At 40.0% G+C, this 25,261-nt stretch overlaps 1 protein-coding gene across 1 annotated transcript in view; it reads left to right on the top strand.

Moving 5' to 3' along the window:
• LOC146862094 (uncharacterized) overlaps positions 1–23,652 on the top strand; it is a 32,765-nt gene extending 9,113 nt beyond the window's left edge. Inside the window, exon 2 of the mRNA XM_085643219.1 lies at positions 21,543–23,652. Coding sequence (XP_085499345.1) covers positions 21,543–22,240 — 698 coding nt within the window. The 3' untranslated portion in view covers positions 22,241–23,652. The remainder of the gene's footprint in view (positions 1–21,542) is intronic.
• Positions 23,653–25,261: the final 1,609 nt, after the last annotated feature.

Below are 25,261 nucleotides of genomic sequence, written 5' to 3'. Positions count from 1 at the left end.
CTGATTTGCTTTGTTGGCCTGCTGATTGCTGGGCTACACGAGGGACTGCCACTTTGCTACCTGCTCTGCTGTGTTGGACTGCTGCCTCTGACCTGAGCGGTGAGAAGGACTGGACCTGTTCTCTACAACTTTTTGCAACTTAAGTAGCTCCAAGGGTTTGGTAGCGTGCCCCCTATTCAGGAAATCTCAGGGCCATCAAAGATTTCATTCACACAAAACAACCACTCCTAGGCTCTGTTAATCCGGTGCCTGACTTGCCCTCAACCAGTCCTGGCCATCGCAGAGTGTCTGCATCCTCTTTTGGGCATCCACACACTTCAGCACAGTGCACCGATCAAGAACCGCCATGTCTGCCTGCTCAAGCGCAGACCACCACATTTGTCGACTTTGCTGAAGCTGCAGCACCCGCAGGCAGTCGAGTGCAACGTGGCGGACATCTGCTCTCCGTGACTCCAATCACTGCATTGTATCCAACAAGGGGAGACTACAGCAATGCATATCCCCTTCCAGAGGCTGACAGCACCGCTGCAATTCCCCCAAGAGAGCTACTGTGCACTCCGAGACTTACGAGGTCCCTGCCGCCCACCAGCTCTCTTGCAGGCAGTCCCTAACAGAGGAAGTAGATCAGTTTCCCTCAAACTTGACATTGCATTTTAACTATATATAATAACTTTGGAAGCATTGCTTTACGCTGACCTGGAGAGAAAGTCTGTTCCCGCTCCACTGAGTGGATCGCTGTCATTTCACCAGCATAACAGTAAAGAATCTGCTGAAAGCACAAAGGGCCATATGTATCAAGCCTTTTTCCCGTTTGCAAAAGGGCAGATTCTCAGAATTGGCCCGTTTGCGAATTGGAAAAAGCCTTTTGGGATGCATCATCTCAAAAGGCCATCGCAAAATAGAGAATTGTAAAATTTGCGATTCTCTATTTTGCGAATGCAATTAAGGAATTGCAAATTGCGATTCCTTAAATGCAATTCTAGAAGCACCAGAAATTTGCTATTTGGCCTTAAGGAATTGCGATTTTCTTTAAAAAAGGACTTTTTTGATTTTTTAAAAGTGCCATATGTCGTGCATGCATGTATGTGTGCAAAATGTGCACAGATGCATATTTCAGGGGTGCAACAGGGTGTCCTTTTGGCACCCTTGCAACCTTGAAATTGCATTTTCAATTTGCGATTCTCTAATTGGTAATCACAAATTGAGAGTGTCTTTCCATTAATTCCTATGGGCCTCCTAGCCCATAGGAATGAATGGGAAGGTATTCCTTATTTCCGAATCTCAATTTGCGATTCGCAAATAAGGAATATGTAGGATTCGCAGAATTTTTGGCAAATCCTACATACATTGCATTTTGCGATTCTCTAATTGCAATTCACTAAAAATCGCAATTTGAGAATCGCAAAACTCGTTTTCGATACATATGGCCCCAGGTGTCTTTCAGTATTCTACATTCTTGAAGTATCCCCAACTTTAGATGTTTTAATTGGATTCTTAATGCTTTTATCTTGTTATGAAAAGTAATCTCTGACTCTATTCCTCAGCGCGGGGATACGCCGGTAGGCGTCACCATGCGCTCTACAAACCCCTTTATTATTTATTATTAAAAGAGATACTATTTTCATTACTCATTGTGGAATCTTGTTTTATGGTGTTTTCACTGTGTTACTGTATACACAACTGCTTTACATATTGCCTCTTATGTTTAGCCTGACTGCTGTGTGACAAGCTACCAGAGGGTGGGCATGGGCTGATTTAAATGTGTGACTGACTTACCCTGACTAGATTTGCGATCCCTGCTAGGAGAGGGTGCATACCTCCGCCAACTAGAGCCCCTATTTCTTACAAACACCTTAAAGCAAAAGGCCCACTCGCGGTCATCTGGTCATGCTAGACCAGGGGAAAGTCACAAGTTCAGGCTGATCACGATGGAGCATGGGTCGGATACAGGGACCAGGTTAGTCAGCTGAAAAGTTACCTTTTACGTTCGCTGTGAAGAGTTCAGTTGGCAGTGGAGGAGGCTGAGCATTGTGGACAGTGGTCTCTGTGGTGCGAGGAGCAGACCGGGCATCGTGGGACTGTCATTGCTTTAGTGCTAAGTGCAGGTGTTGCATTGCCAGTCACCGGTGGTATCGCTGTCGGCGCAGAGAGCAAGTCTCAGTGGAGCTTCGCATGGGCAGTCATCGTGGATGCAGAGTGTTGGGGTGAACGGGCCTGTTCAGGAATTTCTCCTTTTCGTTAGGAGGAGTGCACTCTGATATCAGTCAACAGTCCAGGATCTTGGAAAGCGCCTCTTGGGGATCAGGAACTCGCTCCAGGAGAAGCCTTCAGGGCTCAGGCAGGTCCAATTGCAGCAGGTCACTAGGCAGTTGCAGGGAGGCCTCTGAAGCATGTGTCCATTTAGCTCAAACAGGAGGTCAACTGACCCTTGGAGAATCTCTGGTTAACTTGGGGTGAAGGTAAACAGGTTCAGTCTTCCTTCTCAGTCAGCAAGGCAGTCCTTCGAGCAGCAGTCCAGTCCTTCTGTAACTTCCACAGGTCCATGAGAGTTCTTATGAGTAGCTCTGTAGGGCCACTATTTATACCTGGTGCCAGCCTTTGTGTTTCAGGACTCCATGTCGTATCCCCACACGTGGTTTTGGAAAGTTCTTACCCTGTCAAGGCTCCGAACTGTCTTGGGGTGACAAAAGGAAGGGAAGGCCTGGTGCCAGATTCCTTTAGTGTGTAGGAGGCAATGCCTTTGAAGTGTTAGTGGGGCTGGGTACAGCAACCCCTCTACAGTCATCCTGTCCACACCTAAAACCCCCTTTGTGTCATTATCTGAAAGCATTACTCAAACCTAGACCGCAGAGCCAGTCACACTCATGCGACCCAGGACACTGGCGGGGGGCACAAAGGGTTGGGACAAAAAAATGCCAACTTTCTAAAAAGTGATATTTTTGGGACTGTAACTTAAAACCAGACTTTGCCATCCGTGACGATATTAAATTACAAGTAATTTGATTGTAAACGACATATCTCTATTGGATCCTAAACCTAAATTTCTGTGTACAGTGTGTGTCACTGGAACTAAGCTATACCTGGCTGATGAGCCCTAACTAGGGTGAGACCAGTCATGGGTTGCTTAGGTAAATAACTGTCACCCCGCATCCGTAACCTTGCATGTTGTTACAACGCGTTCGTAACAACGATTGCGATGTGACAATGCATGCCATTACCCCGCAAGTCGTTACAACGACTTGCGGAGGGGAGAGAAGGTGTTGGATTTAAAATCCAACACCTTCCCTCCAGTCCGCACAGACTGGAGTTGGTATAGTAAATTATACTATTCAGACATACAGCGCCCCCCTCCGCAAGTCGTTGTTACGACTTGCGGGGTAATGGTATGTGTTGTTACAACGCGGTCGATGTAACGACCGCGTTGTAACAACATGCGGGCAAATGGTATGTGGGAAAAAGAGGCATATTCGTTGCTTGTGTTCCGGTTCAGAGAGTACCTGGCCTGGAAGTTTGGGGTAAACTGTTCCCATTGCAGCATATGGCTGGGTCCACACTGACATGGCAGGGTGTGCAAAATAGCATTGGATTGGGATGTGGCCTAAGTAATAACCAGTGGCTGAGAATAATTGATGCATTCCATCCATCACTTTTTTCTAATAAAATATAAATGCAATGAGGTAACCCAGCGTTAGTTAATTGGAGCGACAGGTGTTACAACAGTGAAAAACAAACTTAGGAGTTTTTCACTGCTAGGACACGTAAAACTTAAACACACATGTTCTACTTTTTAAATACACCCGCACTATGAACCTTTAGGGCATACCATAGGTGTGAGTTATATGTATTAAAAAGAAAGGTTTAGGCCTGGCAAAATGTTTATTTTTGCCAGGTTGAAATACTTGTATTTTCAAGTCGAAGGATATAAGCCCATTGGAATCTAAAATCTAGACGAACTCAACAATCCAATGTGCGGTCTCATCTGAGACTCCTGAGATGAGCTCTGGTGGGAATGTTGGATTTTTCCAAAGGGGGCAACATCCTAGTTTCGCAGTCTAGCATATTTTCTTGAGCCATTCACCATTTCTTTGACAAAGTCCTCGCAGGATTCAGAATCTAACAACATTAAAGAACTTGGGGTCTTCAAAGCATACCCAGAAAGCCCAAATTATTTTATTGCTCACAGTGATATTGCTAACAAGAACTGTTTATTCATATTCAAGATTTCAACAACACTGAAAAGCTTTTGGAATAGAAGCCAGAAAATGTTTTTCAATTTTTGGTAATTGTCATTCCCATATTCCGGCTTAGTACAGAGTTTACCTGTGAAACTGGGAATTTTCTTGTTGTGAATAAATTAAATCGCCGGTTTATTTCATTTTGGAAAGAGAGCTTTTATTGAGAAACGTGGAAGTAGCTGAAACAAAAAGATGCCCTGGGAAGGGTGATAAATATAATTACATGTATTTAAAAAGCCAATGAAAGCAAATTATGGTGCCAAGTCTAAAAGTTTGTCTGAATTTATTTCAATAACCTATCACAATTTAATCATTGTAAATCTTGAGTTTTTCCTGTTGCTTTTATCCCTATATATCTAACTGGACAATTAATGGCAATTGTTCTGCAGCTCTGTTGTTAAACATATGAGATTTTAATTCCTTAAATTATATTGGGTTGAGTCTTAATACCCAATAGCAGGAGAGCTTAGAAAACTTTGCAGTTACTCTATAAGTATACTTGGCTTCTGGATATAAATAAAAAACAATGTATTTTTCATTTGATCTAGTTTTGTTGCATCGTAAATATGAGGGATGCCTTGAATCCTGTAATGATTTCTTATACATCTAACCAAAGTTTCGAGGAAGAGTGCAACTAGGAAGGGTGACAAAGTACAACTTTATAGTGTGCCCATTTCAAACTCCATTGGCCAGCTCATTCTTCTTTAAGAATCAGGTCAGTAGAGAATTAAATATATTTTATCTAATATGCCCCTATAGTTTCTATCTTAATTATATTTGTTTAGCACTTTTGAAAGACAGACTGCCATTTAACTCTTTCCCTCTGAATTTTGGCTTGCCTGCCTTCTTTTCATACCCTCTATAAGACCATTTGATTTTGCAGGGCCCTTGGACCCTTCTGATAGAGCTTGCACCAGTTTGATTTCAAGTAACTTTAAAGTTTCTTGTTCTTTGTTACACTTAAAAGTTGCAGGCTAGATGAGTGGGCCTCCCACTTGGACATAAAAGCACCCTAAATATATACGTTTGAGCAGATCCTTCGTTAAGACAGAAAATCTAATTCCTTCCTAACTTGACTGAAGTTGAGCTGCTTCCATCAGAAGTGATATGTTCTATTCTACGTGTTTGGGGGGGTATCTTTCCTTACCTTGCAAATCACATACTTTGCCAAGTGATATGAATGAACCAATTAAAATTAGGGTGCCAGAACCAATAAAAACAAATCCAAATAAGCCTAGTATGCTTTTTAAAAAAAAAAAAAAAAAATTTAAACTGCTATATGTATACGGAGCAAGGTTTGAATATGCTATTCTTCAGATGTCAATAAGCCCAACATTCTTCTGGAGAATTTTCAGTGTTTTCCTTATATGGACTTTCTACGAACAAATGTCAGGCCTTTTGAAATATGCAAAAATCTGCCTTTTGGCTCTAAACAATATTAAAGTCTCTACCCGTGATCCAATGGAGAGGCTAATATAGCAACTTCCGAATTACGGTTTCCAGGTTTTGTGGATCATTTGTTATAGGTCCATAATAATTTACTACTGTAATTTTCTAATTCTGGCTAAAATGTTTATCTATCTTCCATCACCTTCCTGTACCATTTCGTTCACTGCAATATGATGATTTTTTTTTCTCACAGTGAATGCAACACACCTGACTGGGCTACTGGTACTAGAATGTATTACTTTTTGTTCTCAGCGCACATCCTCAGTTAGCCTATGTAATGCATTAGTAGAAGAATCAACGTTAGTCTTTTGCATCAGTATCAAGTCAGCATTTTTTTTAAAGATCATGAACTATTGTTATTTTCTTCTGGTTGACAACCCAGTGACATTCACTTAGATAATTTTCAAATGTTTTATGTAATATATGTAAAGTCTATATAACTTTCTATTTATGTTGGTAACTTGCTTCTGTTGCTGTAACATTTCTGTTTTTCTTTTTGACTGTACATCCACCAAACCCTCAACTATTCAGCAAAGCTACTTCATGCTCCCCCTTGCCCTTAATCCTACCAGGTTCACTTCTCCAGCTCCTGGTATGAAAATAAGTGGTTCCCTCTTCTCCTGTACTAGTAATACTTCCTTGTGTGTTGTAACAGGGTAATGTGGCAGATACCAATTATGGACTATTAAGAATCCACTAATTTTGCATTTTGATATAATATTAATATAATAGAATATGAATTCCTCTTTTGACAGTGCTAGCTATCCCATTTCTAGATATAGAAGGAAAATATGAAAAGAGAACCAAAAAGGAGGACATAGTTCAGTCAGGGCTTACCAGCTCATCTTATTTCTGAAAGGGGATTCTGTGCACTCTAACAATAACTTTACGTGTTTCTGAGATTCTCCAGCTTACAGTAACACAGCTCTCTTAAGTTGGGTATGTACTCAACCATGTGGGTGTTGCCTTCTTCTCCCCCGGGATTCCCACCAGGTGCAGATTTAACCAGTGAGGACTACTTTCCAACTTTTCAGTCTTCTAGTGCAGCTTTCCTATTGCTTTATATGTATTCTCCAGTCAATTGCAGCATTTCTTTTCAAGGCTCTGCATCCTTACTCCTGGAATTTGTTTGTCACCATAAGCATAATCTGGTATTACATACACAAACTAGAAAATGCAACCCCTTAAGCCTGCAGACATAAAGATGTGTATGTGAATCAATGACGAGCATTACTACAGTAAGCACATGGAGTACTGTTTCTAATGCCTGTTTGTCAACACCTAGCTGGCTGACTTGTCAAAGTAGTATGTTACTGGGTTAAATTCTATGATAATAGCACTTACCTCCCTGCTGATTTTTCTTCTCTAGCAGCTGGGCATATGGAAGATCACCACCAAAACACATATCCTCAGTGGGGTGAGCTCGGACTTATAATTCTTTTACTGGGTTAACCAACAACCTTCTCCTCACACTCCTCCACCCCCATGTTGAGGACATTGATGCAAAGCTGATGGAAGAGCTTCTCACTGAATCTTACAATGTCCCGGGCTTTTTACTGGCATACATCCACTGCTGTATATTTGTATTTTTACATGATATTCTTCCAGATGATAATATACCTTTTCCAGCTGTTCATATAATTTTCTGTAGATTTGAAGATGTATTTATTTCTTATTTAAAACTCCTTTCTACTGCATTATCCACCTCCTCAGAGATGGGCAATTTGGTTTCAACAGACTCCTCAGTTATTTTGGAAGTCAGAATAGTGGTGGGAAGATACTGAATGCCTTGTTAATAAAGAAGCCTCACATCTTCAGACCTTACTTCTGGGCATGCAGCCTAATGAAAATGTCCAGGGAACTCATTAATGTATGTGTACTTCTATAAAGGATTTTGTGACATGTACATTTCGGCCTAACGTGAAGGCACCAGTTTATGGCTCGCAGCATCTACTGAGGACCATGTGTGAAAGGGACATTTTGCACCAATCCCCCTACCACATTCATTGACCATGGGCTGTACACTCTTTCAGCATACAGACGTACATGTAAGTGACCTTTCATATTTTCCACGTGGAATTTGTGTGGCTTATTTTCTGTATTATTAAATTTAGATCTGCTATTTGAACAGAAACAGACATCAGAGGTGTGATCCTTGAAAATGAAATGTGGTTCATGAGGCAATGTGGAGAAGTCATGTGAAACTTGTGTAATGTGGAAAAGCATATGAAACATAGCCACCCAACATAGCCATGTGTTCATTTTAAAGACAGGAATATCCCATTCAATGTGTATGGGCACGCACTCCTGTCCTGAGTGACCAACTGCATGAGAAACCGGTACCCACAGTTTTTACTGTCCCATCTAACATGATAATCCTGCATGCACGTTGAAGCCTAGGTCTGTCCTTGGTAATCTACCAATGTATAAGGGAAGGGTTACCCTACATATACTTTTAAGTTTTGGGAGAGAGGGTTTGCATCTAAAACTACATACTCTCTCTCAACCGGTATTGCTTCTTAAGTTATGTATCTTTTCACAGTTTATGACAAAGAATACCTCACATAAATCCATATTTAGTTTACAATTACTAGTTTAACAATTTATTGATATTTAATAAATACTTCAATATAAAAATAAATCTCTTTCCACAATAATGATTGCCAAAGAATGTACAATTACTAACACAAAATATCGTCTAGGCACATTATCATAATGCATGAATCAAAAAATACAATATCAAAATTACCCTTTATCCCTAACATCGCTAATTCACACATTATTATTACTTTTACGTAATGCTAATAAGAAATTAGAAATAATGGGCCGGGCATCATCAGCTATCTCACAATTAAGTGTTTAGCTGCTAAATCAATTCTTTGTCCACTGATGGTTGGTGTCTGGTAATACTAAAATCAATCGATCGCATGTTTCAGTGGCTGCTTCTCTCATTATACCACCTTTCCCCAAATCAAATTCAGTGGTCTTGGGTATGATATATGTGAGGTTTCAGTTTTTTTTTTCCATCGTCAAATAATTTATAAATACCTTTTTAGTGCCATAGACCAATTGATATATTCAAAACTATTCAATATAAAGCAGTTCCACAAACTTTAGATGTATGAAACTCAGACTTCATGTATTTACCAAAAAGTCATGAAAACCTCCAAAGAACTCATACAGAAACTAAAAAAAAAAAGCACACGCTTGGGATAGAACCATTCTGACTCAAAGAAATAATAAAGACAAGACAATGAGACAGCCCATAAGCAGGGGTGTGACATTTAATAAAATAGCTACTTGTCCATGGGACAGGTTGCTTTATAAATGTACTTGTCCTGTAAAAAAATCCACTTGTCCCTTTAGTGCCACGTTGTGCAGCAAGAAATTATGGCAGCAATATCCTTATATAAGTGCGCTGATAATAGCCACTTTGATTATGCCTGGGTTCATACAATAGTAGTGTTTACATTCTAGCAATTCCTGCATTTTGCTTCCTTTCCATAGGTCTACATACTGGGGCTGGATGTAGTGTTCAGCAATAGTTCCAGGTTTGGAATGCGCTTTGGAATCTGTGCAAATCTACTGACATGCTTGTTTTAGGGGCTTTCACCAGCTCTTCCTCTAATCTTTTCCCATACTGATAAAGGTTTGGAAATCTACACCTGACAAGGGCATAAAAACAACTTCTTCCACTGTTGGGAAAAAAGTGGTCGGAGGTAAAGTGAACTTGTAAACGCTCAACAGATTGCCGCATTGGCAAAATCTACCCATGCGAATTCATGAAAGCTGTAAATCTTCACTAATGCAAGGGCATATACCATGTGTGCACTTTTGTAACTTTATTTAAGAATTGGGCCCCCAATTAGGTTTAAGCTTAGGTTTTTATAAAAATTCTCTCTTTCTCTCTCTCTCTCTCTCTCTCTCTCTCTCTCTCTCTCTCTCTCTCTATCTCTCTCTATCTCTCTCTATCTATCTCTCTCTCTCTCTCTCTCTCTATCTTTCTCTCTCTCTCTCTCTCTCTCTCTCTATCTCTCTCCTTTACTGTAAATGACAGCATTCTGCTCTTTCACCAGTAGCATATCCGCACACAAAGTAGTTTTGTTCAGTGCCAGTGACTACTGTGGCAAAGTGTGCATTTTCAGACCAAAAAATATTATTGCTTTTTGCCAATGTTTCGTTATAATCGTGAGGGCCTGGCAGCTCCCACAACAATAAAGTTTTACATGAACCATGTCAAAGTTAGACACACATTGACAAACCCAAAAGGCTGACCACCACGTTTATTTTCATGTTTTCCACAATCTTGTTGAAACTGGTTGCGCTGATTTTTCTTTTTTGGGGGGATATTAGCATGCATCAACACATTTTAGTAGATGATGCTTCGCAGATATTGTACCTATAATTTCACATCAGTTTTGTAAAACGTTTTTCCCTAGTTGCATTTTTCGTGAACATTTATTTAAAAGCAAAGGCTCATCAATGTTGCTCAAGCATCTGCAAATATTTGCATCTAATCAGAGAGCATTCTGGGAGAAATGTATGTAGCCTCATATTGTTAAACTTTGCAAATTTGTGTACACGTTTTTATGCTGGGACCACTGTAAGCAGTGCAGTCCGAGCTTACTACGTTTCCTTAGAGCGCTCACCCTAATACCCTAATACTAAAGGCTTTCCATTAATGAACCATAAATGCAAGTTCGAACAGCATTAACTTATGGACACAAATATTACCTTAACTATAAACAATGCACTTCCCTGATCCATAGAGTGATGCTGTAAACTGGCAGCCGAAAGCATTATGCTGGAGGGGTTTGGGTCCCAAGGACAAAATAGAAATGAAAACTTGTTGTCCTTGACCCCAAATAGTATGGCCCGGGAGTCAGACTATAGGAATTCCACTCCCTCCCCCCTCCCCCCCCCCCACCCCCCCCCCTGCGGCATAAGTATATACCTTTGCTTCCATCTAAACACTCATATTGAAATTATTTGCTTTCAAAATATTCATACTTAACAATATTCATCAACCATACCATCACTAATTACATAATGTATCTTAACTCACTTCAAAATCATTTCATGATGCACTCATATTTAGGTCATGATTTTATAAGTTATGCTCAAGACGCCTCATTAATGCAGCATCTAACAGTAACATATAAACAATCATATCCGAGGAAAACCTCCCAACCCCTAAAACTAAATGGAGCCCTATTGCTTGTTACACAATTCATTGATCGAGACATGTCCATCGTCTTCTAGGGTGCTGCACGGATGAACAGACCACTCCTAAATCCAAAACAAAGTATATGGGGTAGATCTAAGTATGGAACTTAACTTAGTTTTTTGGTTTTAATTATAACAAAATTTATTTTGTCAACAGTTGGATCAAATAAATCAAATACCTCCATACTGTAACGCTGACAATCTAGCTTACAAATAACACTCTTGCTTTAACATTGGCTTTGTATGCATTATTAATGCGCATCACACAAATGACAGTTAGATCCTCCTTTGAGACTCAATGTCTCCAGTGTCACTGCCATCACTGAACCACTAAATATGTGGATGTGTTTTCAAGACATAATAATCACGTTAGAATCCTTCATCAATATAGGAGAAATTATCAAAAAAGTGGGAAGTGTCTCATTTAAAACAAAACAAACTTAGTTACTACATTCCCCAAAGAAGCAATAGATGGTGTGGAATGAGTTCTCTCAATACCATTGGGAGAGACCTAGTTATTTAATTGTGCCCTGTCTATCTAATCTTAACTTAAATCTTCTTGAGTGACAGTAAGCTATAACAACAGCTGAAAGGGACTTACATTGGGCCTGGTTGTGCCAACGTGGCAAGTGTATATGTGAGAATATTTGAGGGAAAGTACATTTATAAGATTGCACTTTTTTTAGGAGAGTATGAGATGTTAGTCCCGCTCTCCCAGTGACCTTTTTTTTCTTTTCATCTGGCATGATGAGGAAGGACAGTTGATGGAGTTCAGTTTGTGGATACACCTGTGTGACTTGAACCTAAAGTTTACCCCTAAAACAAAAAGCGGAGGGAGAGTGGTATTCTTAGACACATGGATCTATGATCATCTTTGTGTTCTGGTAGTCCGGTGCACGAAATCCACAACGAGAAATACCCTGTCGAATTTCTCTAGCATTATAGTCGAAATTAATGTGTGCCTTTTGGCCAGTTACTCAGATTGAGGTGTAACTGTCAACAGCAATGTAGCAATTGCAGAAGACTTAAAATTGAATTCTGATGAGAAGATTCCCCCGTCACGTGGTAAAACATGCCCTTTAAAGAACTACGTTTTATGACCAAGTGGTTGTGTTTGCAGGAAGAACGAAGCAAGAGCAAGTAAGAATAATACTTGTGACAAAACATCCAAACCTAAATAAGATTAGAGCAATTATTAATTTCAGCTAGCCTATATGTAATACCAATGATGAAGATTCTATGCTTAACAGACAATTTTTGGATCTTCGTTGAAGAACTAATGTTAGAGGTGAGGTGGTTCATAACCACTTTGCCTGTGAATAAACAGTGGATACAGAGATCAATCAATGGAGTAGGGTCCAATAATGGCAACAATAGCTATGGGAATTGCTACGCATGTGAAGCTGCCATAGTTGCTGAACCATCTGATACATAATAGGTACACAATAATGCTCAAGGAAATCACAAGTTTTAGAACCAGTAATTTGATATGCTTCATCTTCTGTCTGTGTGAGCTGGGCTACATAGGAAAACTGAAAAAAAGTTATAATTACAATTTGGATAACAAAAGTTGGAGGTCCAGACCAGAAAACACCAGGACCTATGGTTCTGCTTTGAATTGAAAACATGCATGAGGATTCATAACTAAAGTGGGTCATATTAGAAAAATATAAGCAGGACTGTTGGACCTAACCCTTTCTGCAGGACCACCCCAGAATGTTGCCTTCCTTTGCTGAACCCTTTTATGTCGGCTTTTAGGACTCTGTGCACGTTTTCCCTGCTAATTAATGGTAAAGTGCTTGTTCACTTTGTTCTAAACATGGTAAATGTGTCCTACATCTGATTGGTGCATTTAATGTACTTAAGCCCCTTGTAAATGGTGCTACATGTACCCAGGGCATGTAAATGAAATGCTTCTATTGGGCTTCCGCACTCATTATGCCACCCACCAAAGTAGCCTTTTAAAACCTGTTTCAGGCCTCCCACTGCAGCCTGTAACGCAGTTTTAAACTGTCATTTTGACCTGGCAAATAAACCTTTTTCCAGGCCTTAACCTTCCCCTTTACTTCTTCTAAATCACCCCTAAAGTAACCCCAAAATACTTATAGGGCGGGGCGCAAAACATTAAAAAAGTAGGAATTGTATGTTGAGGTTTTACATGTCATAACAGGGGAAAACTCATAAAGTCATTTTTCACTACTGTTATCTCTCCCATTGACTAAATGGGTTACCTTATTACACCTAATAAAAGACAACTTCAGGTTAGAGCCAGATCTAGATATACACTCAAATTAATTGTGATTTTAAAATCCTCTTTAATGGTAAAGCCTGATTTTAAGTTACTATTCTGAAAATACCACTTTTAGAAAGTTGGCATTTTTCTGCCTAAACCACATGTGCCGTTCTGCCAGTGCCCTGGGTCACATGACTGTGAATGCCTGTTGTGTGGTGTTTTGTGTATTCCTTCCAGAAATGGAGACAAAAAGAGCCTTGGGTGTGGGGTAGGGTGTTGCTCTTCTGAGCAGGATGTCCTGGGCGTTGTACTCAACCTTACTGAGCTTCAAAGGGGGTAGCCTTAGGGCTTGCCCAACCACTTTCTGACTTCTAAGGGCTGCCTGCCCTGCCACTGGAAAATGCAGCTCACACCTGGGTCTGCCTTCCCTTTGTAGTCCGAGACAGTTTGGAGCCAAACCCAGGAAAGGGGAATGCTTAGGCAAAGTGGTTATCCCCCAGCCACAGGCTGGCACTAGGAATAAAAATGGCACCTTCAGAACCTCTCGTTAGAACACTCCTGGAACTGTCTAAGATTCTGAAGAAGGACCACTCTACTCTCTTATAAAGAAGATTGGACCTGCTTGACTTGAACCCAGGCTCCCCAGAACTGACTCAAAGGGTTAATTGGCTGACCTCCTGTTTGATCTACGTGGACACAACAAGCTTCCAGAGGCCTCCCTGCAACTGCCCAGCACCAACTGGACCTGCCTGAGCCCTGTTTCCGGCCTTTGCAGGAGTGAGTCCTGATCCCAAGTCATAGAACCATGGCTGGCATCAGAATGTACTACTCCTAAAGAAAAGATGAAGGTACAGAAGTTGTTGGGCTCCCAGCGAAGTGACCAATTTGGGTCAAGAATCAACTGCCTGCAACAAGCACCCCTATGACGCTTGAGTCACACTTACTCTTTGAGCCAACAACGTAATCCCGTATCGACCCCCAACGCGCTACAGCAGCCACAGTCCGTGACACCTGACCTACTTTTCTCTCCAGCATCCTCCTCTTCACAGCTCCCAGCAACGCAAATGGCAATGTGCTCACAGACTTGAGAAGGCAGCTCTTCAGTAGAATGAACCTGGTCCATGTTTCTGATTTTCGCTCAATCACGATGGGCCTGCACTCGTGACTTTCCCCTGTGCAGCATGACCAAATAACCGCAAGTGGCGATTTCTGCTTTTTGGATCCACTTTCACGTACAACTGGTTATATTGATTGGATTTAATTCGGTTTGGTGTCATTTTATTTATTACATTTTATTCTAAATTTTTTTCTAAATTGGTTTGGCAATTTTCTTGTATTGTGTATTCACTTACTACTGTTTTAGTGCTGCATAAATACTTAACACGTTGCCTCTAAGTTAATCCTGACTGCTATGTGGCAATCTATTAGAGGGTTAAGCGCAAGATTATTTAGTGACATTTGTGGTTCATCCTGACAAGGATTGTGCTTATTACTTGAGTGGGCCTTTCACCTCTCTCAACTAATAACCCCATTTCTTACATAGACCCAGTGATAGAAATTGTGCTGAAAAATGCTAAAGGAGGGATTTTATTTGTATCTGTACATTGAAAACCCTTAAAGAAGGTTTGAATGAAAACATAAGGTGGGAGAACATATGTAAATAGAAGTGATACTGGTTTGCTTTGAAGTAATCTGAGAGAAATGGTAGTTTTGGAAAATCGGTATGAAATATGTACTGTAAAAATAGTGCCTGAATATTGTTGGTATTGTTTAGGAACATGGGGTTTCTTATTAATTTAAGCACATAGCAGATGTTTCAAACTACATAAAGCAAGTTAAGGCTTACAATCTGATAGAGACTTCTAGCCGCAGATTCCATACCTTTTGAATCCCCAGGCGTCAAACTGGATTTGGAAATTTTCAAGCAGTACCTCTGTGCACCGTTAGGTGGTATAGTTCGACTCCGCATCGGCAAAGTGGCTTGCACGGTACCTATATAGGCACCACCTCGGCGCATTAACTTCAGCTTCTTTCGCAACTTTCTGCACCAGGAGTGTGGAGCTACAATGAGAACTGACCAATGGTGTGGAAAAGACTAAAGCCCTGAAAAAGATGTCCCTATACCTGAGCCGGATAGCATATTGGGAACTATAGGAGGGCCGGTAAAGAATCTGCGAGTAAAACGAAGGTTCACCTTGCTCAGAAATGGGTGCGAGGACGGATTTTGAGATTTAGTGACTGTCTTTTGAGTGACAGGAGGCTCTTCTTGAGTGTTGATAGGTAGGGGCGTGAATAACGCTAATATCGCACACGCAAATCCAAATCCGATGTGCAGGATAACAAACCTCCCTATAATGTATACAAACTGCCCATACTAGGCAGAGAGATATGCACCCTACAGGTGAGAAAAATGAGGTTTAGCCTACTGAGAAGTGCGATGGAGGATGAGATCTCAGCATTTAGTGACACTTTTGTTTTAATGAAGTGTATTAATAATGTGTATGTGCATACAAAGCTGATGCACGAAGCAGCAGTTTCTTTCAAGAAATACTGTGTAAGTGAGTTATTTTGGTGAATATTTAAATAATACCATAGAAAATAACTGTTGTTTTAGATTTAGGCTGCCCCCATATATTGGGCCATGGATTTTAGGAGTGGTCTGCCTGTCCGTGCACCACTGTGGAAGGCAGTGGACATGTGTGGATATATGAAGTGACACCTTGTTTCTCAATTCATATAAATATAATCCCAATATAGTATGTAACGAGCAATGAAGGCTCCATTTAGTTGTAGAATGTGGGTGGAATTCCTCTGATATTTGAGTTCACAGTATGTTGCAGATAGATGCACATTAGGCTTTTTGGCACATCTGCAGCATAGCTTGTAAATTCATGACCTCAGTATGGGTGCTTTATTAAAGCATTGTGAAGTAAGTGAGTTAAGATATGTGATGTCATTAGTAATAGTATGGATGATGTTTACAGTTAAGTATGAATATCTAATATCACTGAATGTTTTAGTGGAAGCAATGGGGTATACTTACAGGTTGTCATTTTTTCTTTGTGAGTCAGCATGGTTCTATCCTTGGTGAAGAGGGTGTTCTTTGTCCGTTTGTCTATGAGTTGTTTAGAGCTTTTCTTGACTCGTTGGTAAATTAATGTAGCCATATGTTCGTAGATCTAATTGTTGTAGACCCACTTTATATTGAAATGTTTTGAACATAACAGTTGGCCTGTGGCAGCAAAAAAGTGTTATTAACCCCTTCAGCGCGGCGCGGATTTCCGCGCCACGCTGAAGGTTCTGAGCGCGGGCGGGGCCATGACGGAACGGTTCCGTCATAAGCACAGCCCAACCGACGTGCATGACGGAACCGTTCCGTCATCGGCGTCGAAGGGGTTAATCAATGATGTGTAGACAGAAATAAGGCTCAACACCCACACGTATGATACTTAAGTCCACTGGAGTTTTGTCCTGAGTAAGGTGGTATAATGAGACGAAACGTGCGTCAACCGTTTTCAGGCAAACCAACCAGCAGTGTAGAAGCAGTGTACAAATAATTGATTTAGTGGCTAGACACTGTATTGTGTGTTTGTTGTTGATTGATTGTTTTCAACTAGTGCTACATATGAGTATAAATAAATGGAGTTAGCAGTGAGGAGTCTTTTTTATATTGAGTTTTTTTGATAATCTGTTTTATGATAATATTTTCCATTATTTGTACATTCTTGGGCAACGATTTTTGTGAAAAGAGAGTACATTTTGATAGTGAAGTATTTATCAAATAACAAATTTGTGAAGTAATGATGTTAAAATAAGAACTAGTGCTGATGGCATGTGGCCCATTCGACCGAAGAAACGTCTTCAACGCCTAAGTGTGAGACCTGCCCTTGAACTCGAAGCTGCAGACTAGCACATGTCAATCTACTCGGCACGATGAATCCTTAGTGCCCCCAAACGAAGACTGACAGCCACCACAGTAAAGTATCCCCGAAGGTGCGAGCTCAACAAGTGCACCATCAGGCTATAGCCAAACCGCATTGCAGCTGAGCAAGTAGCACAGGGGACAGCAGCAAAACATTTTTGAAAGACAGCACAAAACTAATCTTAGCGATGGAGATTGCTTGCGCCACTGAGTATTCTTTGGGCATAAGAACTGTTCTTACTGACCTACAAGTTGCCGATATGGCAACTGCTTAGTGAACCTACACCTGTACCTAATCTTCCATAAGACTGAATCACTGGGAAGTCATCAGAGACATTGCCAGGACACTGTAGAGCAGAATAAGGGCACTGTAAAGGGTATATTACTCAACTAAGAATGTGTGAGTATGATATCTAATCTTGTAGTTGTTCCTGCTAATTGTGAAGTATTTCATTTAGTTGTGGAACTCAAAACACTAAAAGATAAGCACTAGGTTGGACAGTGTCTGTTTGACTGTTTGAGTTCTGCGTTTTTGTTCCCACATTGCCTCCCTGAGAAGCCTATGACAACTCACACTCGTTACCCTGAGTGTCAAGTGCCCAAATGGGACACTTAACCTAGTTTGCAGAGCCACAGTAGTTCAGTCTTCATGACACCAGTGCCATATAATCCCACCCATAAAGATAGTGGCCTAGTACCCCTTGATGCCCTTACAACCACAGTACAGGGTCTGAGTTTAATGTTTTGCACGTGGAGCTGTCAATTAGGCTTGTTAAGTGAACAAAAAACCCATGCCTTTACGTTGAATGTGACATGCATTATTCCTCGTGGGACATTCAGGCACTGTGGGCACTAGGAATGATTGGTTGTGTGATATAAATGATTGTGTGTTGCTCTGATAAACAGTACTGTATGTCAGGATCCGACCGTTACAAGTACATGGGCACATGATTCTTGTGATGTGAGTAAATCTACTATATTGTGTGATTGTGTTGTGGGGGGGGCACTTCCTGCTGAAAAAGCAAGAATGCACTAACTGTTGTATTGATGCTACTTATTTCTCATAATTTGGGTTCAGTTCCTAGATAATATTTGCTGACCTCACAACTGTGGGCGTTGAGTAGAAAATGAAGCTACTCAGTGATTTCTTGTGTTCACCCTGTGGCCTATTTGATCTTCCATCAATTGCTTTCCTGATATGAAGGGAGCCCAGGATTGAGGCCTTTATGAGTGATCTATTGCAATGCAATATTGTGCACCACACAGGAGTCCAAGAAAAACGTACACAACAACTTTAGCCAAGTATAAGAGCACACCTCCAGTGTGGTCTAAGTACGTGAAACAAGACTTCACGAGACTGACTCTCTGCCCTCTGATTCTATTGGTTTGTGCTCTGATGTACAGTGCAGGCTGATTAAAGGAAGCTAGACCATATGGACATGAAAAATAGGCACATTTTTGCCTAAAAAAAGCATACATGTGTGCCTTTGTACTATAATAGATGTCATCTCTCAAATTGCATTGGAAGTGCCATAACTTCAAATGTCAGAGGTACATTTGTAAGTATTACACACATAGATAGATAGATAGATAGATAGATAGATAGATAGATATGATATATATATCGCAAAATTAAAATAACATTGTTAGGTGAAAATGTCAGTCATAACTTCATATTTTTAAATGTGAAACAACACAGGCAGTCACCAGTTATAGTTTACTGAGTTAACTATATCTTGGCCCCGCTATTCCCTGCTTTTATGACTTCACATATCACATCACTCATGACCTGTTCAGTGGCATCATTGTGGACATCATTGATGACACGGTGGCTTACCGGCTAATTTCTCGTTGATTGCACACAAGAGATCGACTATCCGTAAAAGCAATGCTACAGGGCTATAGTTGTACGTAGTAGGGGTTTACTCTCCTAAGGGGCCATGAGTGTCTGGAAGGATTGGTCATTACATGAAAAGAAGTGCATAAAAGTAACGAATCTGCTTACTAGGTAAGTGCCCACCTATGTGTGCTTGATTGCCCAATAGAGATTGGCTATTTGCAAAGTGTTCAGTACATGGTGAATGCTGAGTGTAATAAGCCTTCACCACCTAAGGGGCCTTGGTTGTGTAGAAGCAGTGGGCTCTCTGTGGAGTGGTTCTTCACACGATAAACTGTTCTGAATAGGCACTTTCCCATCCATGTTTGGTTGATTGCCCACAAGATGTCCGTTTTCTGCAGAGGATTAAGGACAGGACAAAGGCTGTGCGTGTGTTAGGGTTTTGCCCACCTACTGGGGCCTGAGTGTCTGAGTGAAGAGAGTTCTCCGTGAAAAGTTGGTGACAAGGCAGAGATCATCTGCAGCACAGGCTTGCGCACTTGTGTCTGGTTGATTATCCACATGAGTTTGGGTGTCCTCAAACGTGTTTCGCACAGGGTGAATGGTGTGCGTAGAGAGCTTGTGTGTGTGTCAGTGGTGATTCACGCTTTACATAATGCACCATTTAGTACTTACTATTAAATCTTAAATGTTCTACTAATATATAGAGTAATTTGAACAGAAGTAGGTTGATAATGTCATCAGGGATACCATTGAACAGGTCATCAGTGATCTAGTATATGAAGTCATAAGTAGTGCATAATGGGGCTGCAAGCTCTAATTAGTCCGGCAAACTATAACTGGTACATTTCACTTTTTCTTTTTTTAAAAGCGCTATTTTGTTATATTATTTCAGGGCCTTATTATAACAAAACTTTATGTAAGATAAAATCTCATTACCTCACCAAACTGTAATGTCACTGTAACCATTGTTTGCTTCAGTGAATTTCAGTTTTTTTAAATTGTTTTTATATTTACTAATTCTCTCACTGAGCATATCTTTTGACTGTGTGCAGTAAGGTGTTGGTTCAATCCTCTGTTGGCGGCCAAACCTCCCACCACGCACAGCCTTCTGCAAACTGCTGATCTACTTCACATATGAGTGGATTCCATTAAACATTTTTAATGTCTGTGTGCATCCTATCTTGTCTAAGATATAAAAAAGATAGACAGTTTCCTTTAGTGAATATTTAGTTGCAAAGGTATATATTTAAAGGTTATCTCATGAACTTAAAACGTTGCTTCACAATTCTGCTGTTTACTAACTCATCCCACACATTAGTTATAAGTGGCACAAAATACATAGTCTTCCAACAAGTATGAGAATTTAGGGAAACTAGACTGCTAACACAGGGTAGTGATCCTATATTAGCATTTGAAGGTCAAATCTGCATTTTGACATGACATGGCCAACGATGCCCAAGTTGTCGGTCAACTATAGCCTGTAAGACCAGGTCCAAGAGTGACAGAGTAGTGACTACATTTTTCAGTTGAAAGACTCCTCCCAGCTTTTATTGCCAAGGCAATAGGAAGACGCTTGTGAAGGTACATTTATTATGAAATTCAAGTGCTGTGTTTCTAGGTTGTCCAGGCATCTCAAGGAACCGTGTCATATTCTAAAGACAGTGAAATGGTGAATCTATAAGGCAAATTGAAGATGCATTCCTGTTGAAGTTGTAGCTGTTTATTGATGGACCTGTTTAAAATGATCACTGAGCAGTTCTGCAGGCACACTGGGTTTCCTTTGCTTGTACTGACAGATCAGGTTGCTAATGCCAGCCATTCGGTCAAACTAAAGTTGTTTCCCATAGAAGTAATATCTCTGTATATCAAGAGCTTGGATTTGTTTGTCACTGAATCCCTTAAGAGTTCTTTGCCACCCTAACTCTGTATACGAGTAAACCTAACTTCACTTTCAGGACTAAAAGTGATTACTACTCCTGCTTCACTCACCCCACTCTTTCACAATCAGACAATTGCCACATGCACTGGTTATCACTTCTAATAAGCAGGATTCATAAAGGAAATCTTCTCACCAGACAATGACCTTCCTTACATAGGTCTATATATCCTATGTTTTTTAATGAAATTAATGGGTATTTGTTTGTTTCAACTATCTTTTCCTCATAGGGACAGTGTATTTCTTAATCTGCTTTTACTCATAGAAACCATGGTGTACAATAGTGCACTTGGACTTCAAACAGAGTATAAAAAACACTGTTTAGATCATGTAGTTCTGGGATCAAAATCTGATTCGCTTGGCAAGAAAGGTTTTCTTTTCAACATACACACCTGAAAAGCATATATTTGTAGGACTGCAGTAAATTGTTCTTTTCTATATACATGTGCCAATATAACCACTTTACACTGACATTGTACTAGTACTGTTTATTGATTGGGTGTCTAATTGGTCCTAAGAGAAACATTCCCAATTTTGGGTCTCTGGAGTGGCACAACAGTATGCCTTGTTGCTTGCATTTCTACAGACTGGCATTAGAACAAATATAAAACTATATCTTGTATTATAGAACATTAGCAGACCTTGAGAAATAATGTAATTTTGTTTGTTTGATGTGCCTGTATTTTTATTTACATCTCCAGAGTCTGTTGTAAAAAGAGCGGATGGTTCTGAGAGGACTGCTGGGAAATCTTTCACTCTTTCATCTGATGCCGTAACCCCACTTTGTCCTCCAGTGCCCATAAAAGCTGATTGTCAAGACTTGTCTGCTTGTACCAGTCCAGCAAAAAGACCATGCGTGTTGCAGTGTGAGACATTATCACATCCTTTGCCAAGTGTATGGTGTCAGCAGTGGCCAAACCCTGAAAAGGGGGAAGACTTTGATTATAAGAGGAGTGATCTAGGTTGGATGTCTGCAGCAGTAGGATCACCCCTGCCTGTTGGAGGGCAGCCTCAGGACGGTGTCTTAAAGTCACCATTCGTGAAAGACAGTGCTGAGTTTAATAATTTGGAAAAAGAATTGCCTAATATGGATCATTTCCTCAGCCAGGAATATGCATTCTCTTCATCTTCGGAGTCAGAGAACAGTTCTGAAATCTTTGAGAGCTCGGACCGTTTTTGGCTTTTGTCACCACCTCTCAGTGGACAATCTTCTGGTAATTTAGACATGATCAGTAAAAGACTTACAGAGCTGCACAGGAAGAGGCAGATTCTCAGGCAACGAAAAGCCCGGATGCAGCAGGAACTAAGTGGTGAAAAGAAGAAACTGTATACTAATCTAATTAGTTGTTTGATCTGTATTAAGGAAGAGTTGATGGAGAGTATAGCTGAGGTGGAATGAGATCAGTCAAACTAAGAACCTTGCTAAGAAGGGCAATTGAAACAGCAGACCGTCCTGCAGACTGTTAGAATGAAACTTCAATCCTATTCAAAAGCACATGAGCCTAAGGTGTGCAACCAGTACTCTAATAGCCTGCCATCTAAAATCACAAGCAAGCAGCACTAAAGATTTAACAGGGCGCCCATGCCAAGGGGGTTGACAAAATGCATTATAGTGCTGGTGATCTATTTTATGGATGGTATCCATCCAACTATTGCTAGAGGTTATCATCCTTTGCTAGACTGGTAATCCCCAGACTAGATTACAAACTCTAATGTTTGTACATTTTACTCTGCAAATTAAGGAATATATTTAAAAGACGTTTACAATGGTAATAGTCTGTTTGATTGTGTACAATATCTACATAATGAGGTTTTCAATTGTAAAATGAAATCCCCCATCTCAGTAAATGTCTGTCTTGTGTTCCTAAAATGAGAAGTGTTGAGCACCACATTGTTACCTCTTTGCAAACGCTTGGGGCTTTGTGTTGGACAATGTTGTGGTTTATGCATCTTCTTAAAAAGATACTGTAGATGTCTTGTTCAGAAACGTTGATGGTGGTATCTGATTCCAGTTAATACTGCTTTATAATTGCTGTTCCTTATAATACTGCTTTATACTACTGTTCCTTTTGTGCTCTAGTGCACTTTAAAGCTTTAATGTATCATGCCAGTGCCAGATTGTTGGTACTAAAATGGCTTTCAAGCACGTTTTTGGTTTAAAGAAAGATTGGGGGCAAAATACGATTATGACTGAATGGCATAATATTCTTGTGTCCTCATATCAAGTTACCAAAATAACAGAAGCACTATCCAAATTAGCTATTCACGTTCAAGCAATAGCAAAATTGAAGGAAAATAAATATTCTGCTGTATATGATTTGTTCAGTTTTCTAAGGACAGATGAATATCTGTTCTAAAAAAATTTATACATTTATGCAAGTTTTTCATTTATTTTTTCTAGGTGATTAAAGGTGCAGAAAATGTGTTTTCCAAAGAGTTCATTCTAAAATTTGCATTCACTAACTTATTTTGTTTATTTGGTATAGTGCTGCAAGTCACTTTTTGTAACTTAAGAACATTAGGTATTGGTCGGTGCCTGCCTTTCCAAAAGCTTGGAAAACAATTATCCATCGTGATCTTAAAGGTGGATGCAGTTGGTTTTAAAAACCATTCCCTAACATTTATACATTTGAAACCAGTGCGTGCAAATGGCATCTCCTCCTCTGCAAATGCTTATGTATGCTGGTTTGTGAAGCCTTTGCTCCAGTTGAAAACATACCACAGACAGTAAATATTTGCGAATTACATCTGGTCCATTCCTTCATAAAAATGTAAGAAAAGGTACAACGATGAGTTACCAGTGAAAAATATTTAATGAGATAGACCCAATAATATTCCATATTGGGTGTCAAGCTTCCATGTTAAGTCATTAAATCAATCTTTCCATCCAGTACAACCGATTTCAGACTACATTCTTGGACTGTGCTGCACTTAGTGATTCCGAAATTCGAGAGTTTGTCTAGCAATAAGCATTTATTTTACAAATTAACCTTTAATTTAAATTATAATTTCAACCTAATCGATACAGTGCCTATTGTCATATTGAAAGTTCATTTTGAAGGATGACCTGTACATAGATCTAGTTGAAATGCTTAATTTTGGATTATGTGGTGACTCTGCAAAAAAAATAACCGAATAAGGAAAATAGTGTTTACTTGCCCCTTTTGCTTTTTAAGCATTTCTTCTTTGTTTTTAAGCAGCCCTAATATACAGAGGACTACCTCAACCATTACTTCAAGCTCTAATGTTATCTCCATTTGTAAACTGCTTCATCTGCAGATCGTGAAATTAGAGTTATAGCACTCAGATGACATTTGAGATGTTTTACTACAGTCCTAGAAATCTAATCTAGAAGAACATACATTTTCATAGGTAACGTAACGGAAAGTTTTCAATTTTGTTAAAGACGTAGGCGAGGATTATGCTTTCCCCACTTTATGAACAACACCAGCCCACATTGTAACCCAATACACTACATTTCCCATGAGGCCCAGGGAAAAACGTAGATCTAAGCAATCAATTCCAGTCCATATCCTTGTATGTATTCCTTCTTGGCTTACCCTTTGATCCTCATTCATCATGAGAACTTACATTTCACGCTTTCTTTGGGCTCATTTCTGTTATTAAAATCAGCACTTAAGAGTACAACATTCTATGATACTTAAATTATCAATCGTCATATGCTACAATACATTATCAAACCTATGTTATCATACAATGGCAGTTAATACAAGGACAATCTTACTCCTCTGTAATTGGACATGAACCTCATACTTACTCCAAACTTTATCAGGATGGGCCATCAAAAGATCTGCCTCTTAGCATATATGCCTCTACTCCTTGTCCATAATACAATTGAAAACTTTCCTTTACCTTAGCTAGAAAAGGTTATATTCTATGTCTGGACCAGAGGGAAGTATCATGCTAGTTTATAGCTCAGGTATTACCAATAAACCCACTTCTTCTACTATCTTGGAGTAGAAATATAGTAGATAATTAGAAGTTGACAACCAGTTGGCCATCTTCATGATAGCTGCCATTTTGAAAGATGCTTCCACCTACATATTCCTTATCTATAGAAGAACCACAAAGGTAGCAATGGATGTTGTTATCCTCGGCGCAACAATGTCAGGTTCCTTTTTTTTCTGCACCTTTAGTGTGGATCTAGAGCTTGCTCTCTCCTGAGAGTTGTGAATTTTTTCCACACATAGCAATCTAGTCAATGCAGTATAGTGTCTCTGAAGCACTCTTGCTTATTCATTTAAGGACTGCGAGTGATAGATGTCCATTACTGACCTCCCCATTCCATACGCCTTGGGAATTTATGCTCTGACCATGATAATAGGTCCTGCAACTCTAGGTCTCACTATCCACCCGAAGGTCCTTAAGGAGCTGGAAACCAATTTATTCATGTCCCAGG

Source organism: Triturus cristatus, chromosome 2_2, assembly GCF_964204655.1.
Source record: "Triturus cristatus chromosome 2_2, aTriCri1.1, whole genome shotgun sequence".
NCBI classification, from domain to species: Eukaryota; Metazoa; Chordata; class Amphibia; order Caudata; family Salamandridae; genus Triturus; species Triturus cristatus.
This window is presented reverse-complemented; position numbering and strand designations above follow the sequence as displayed.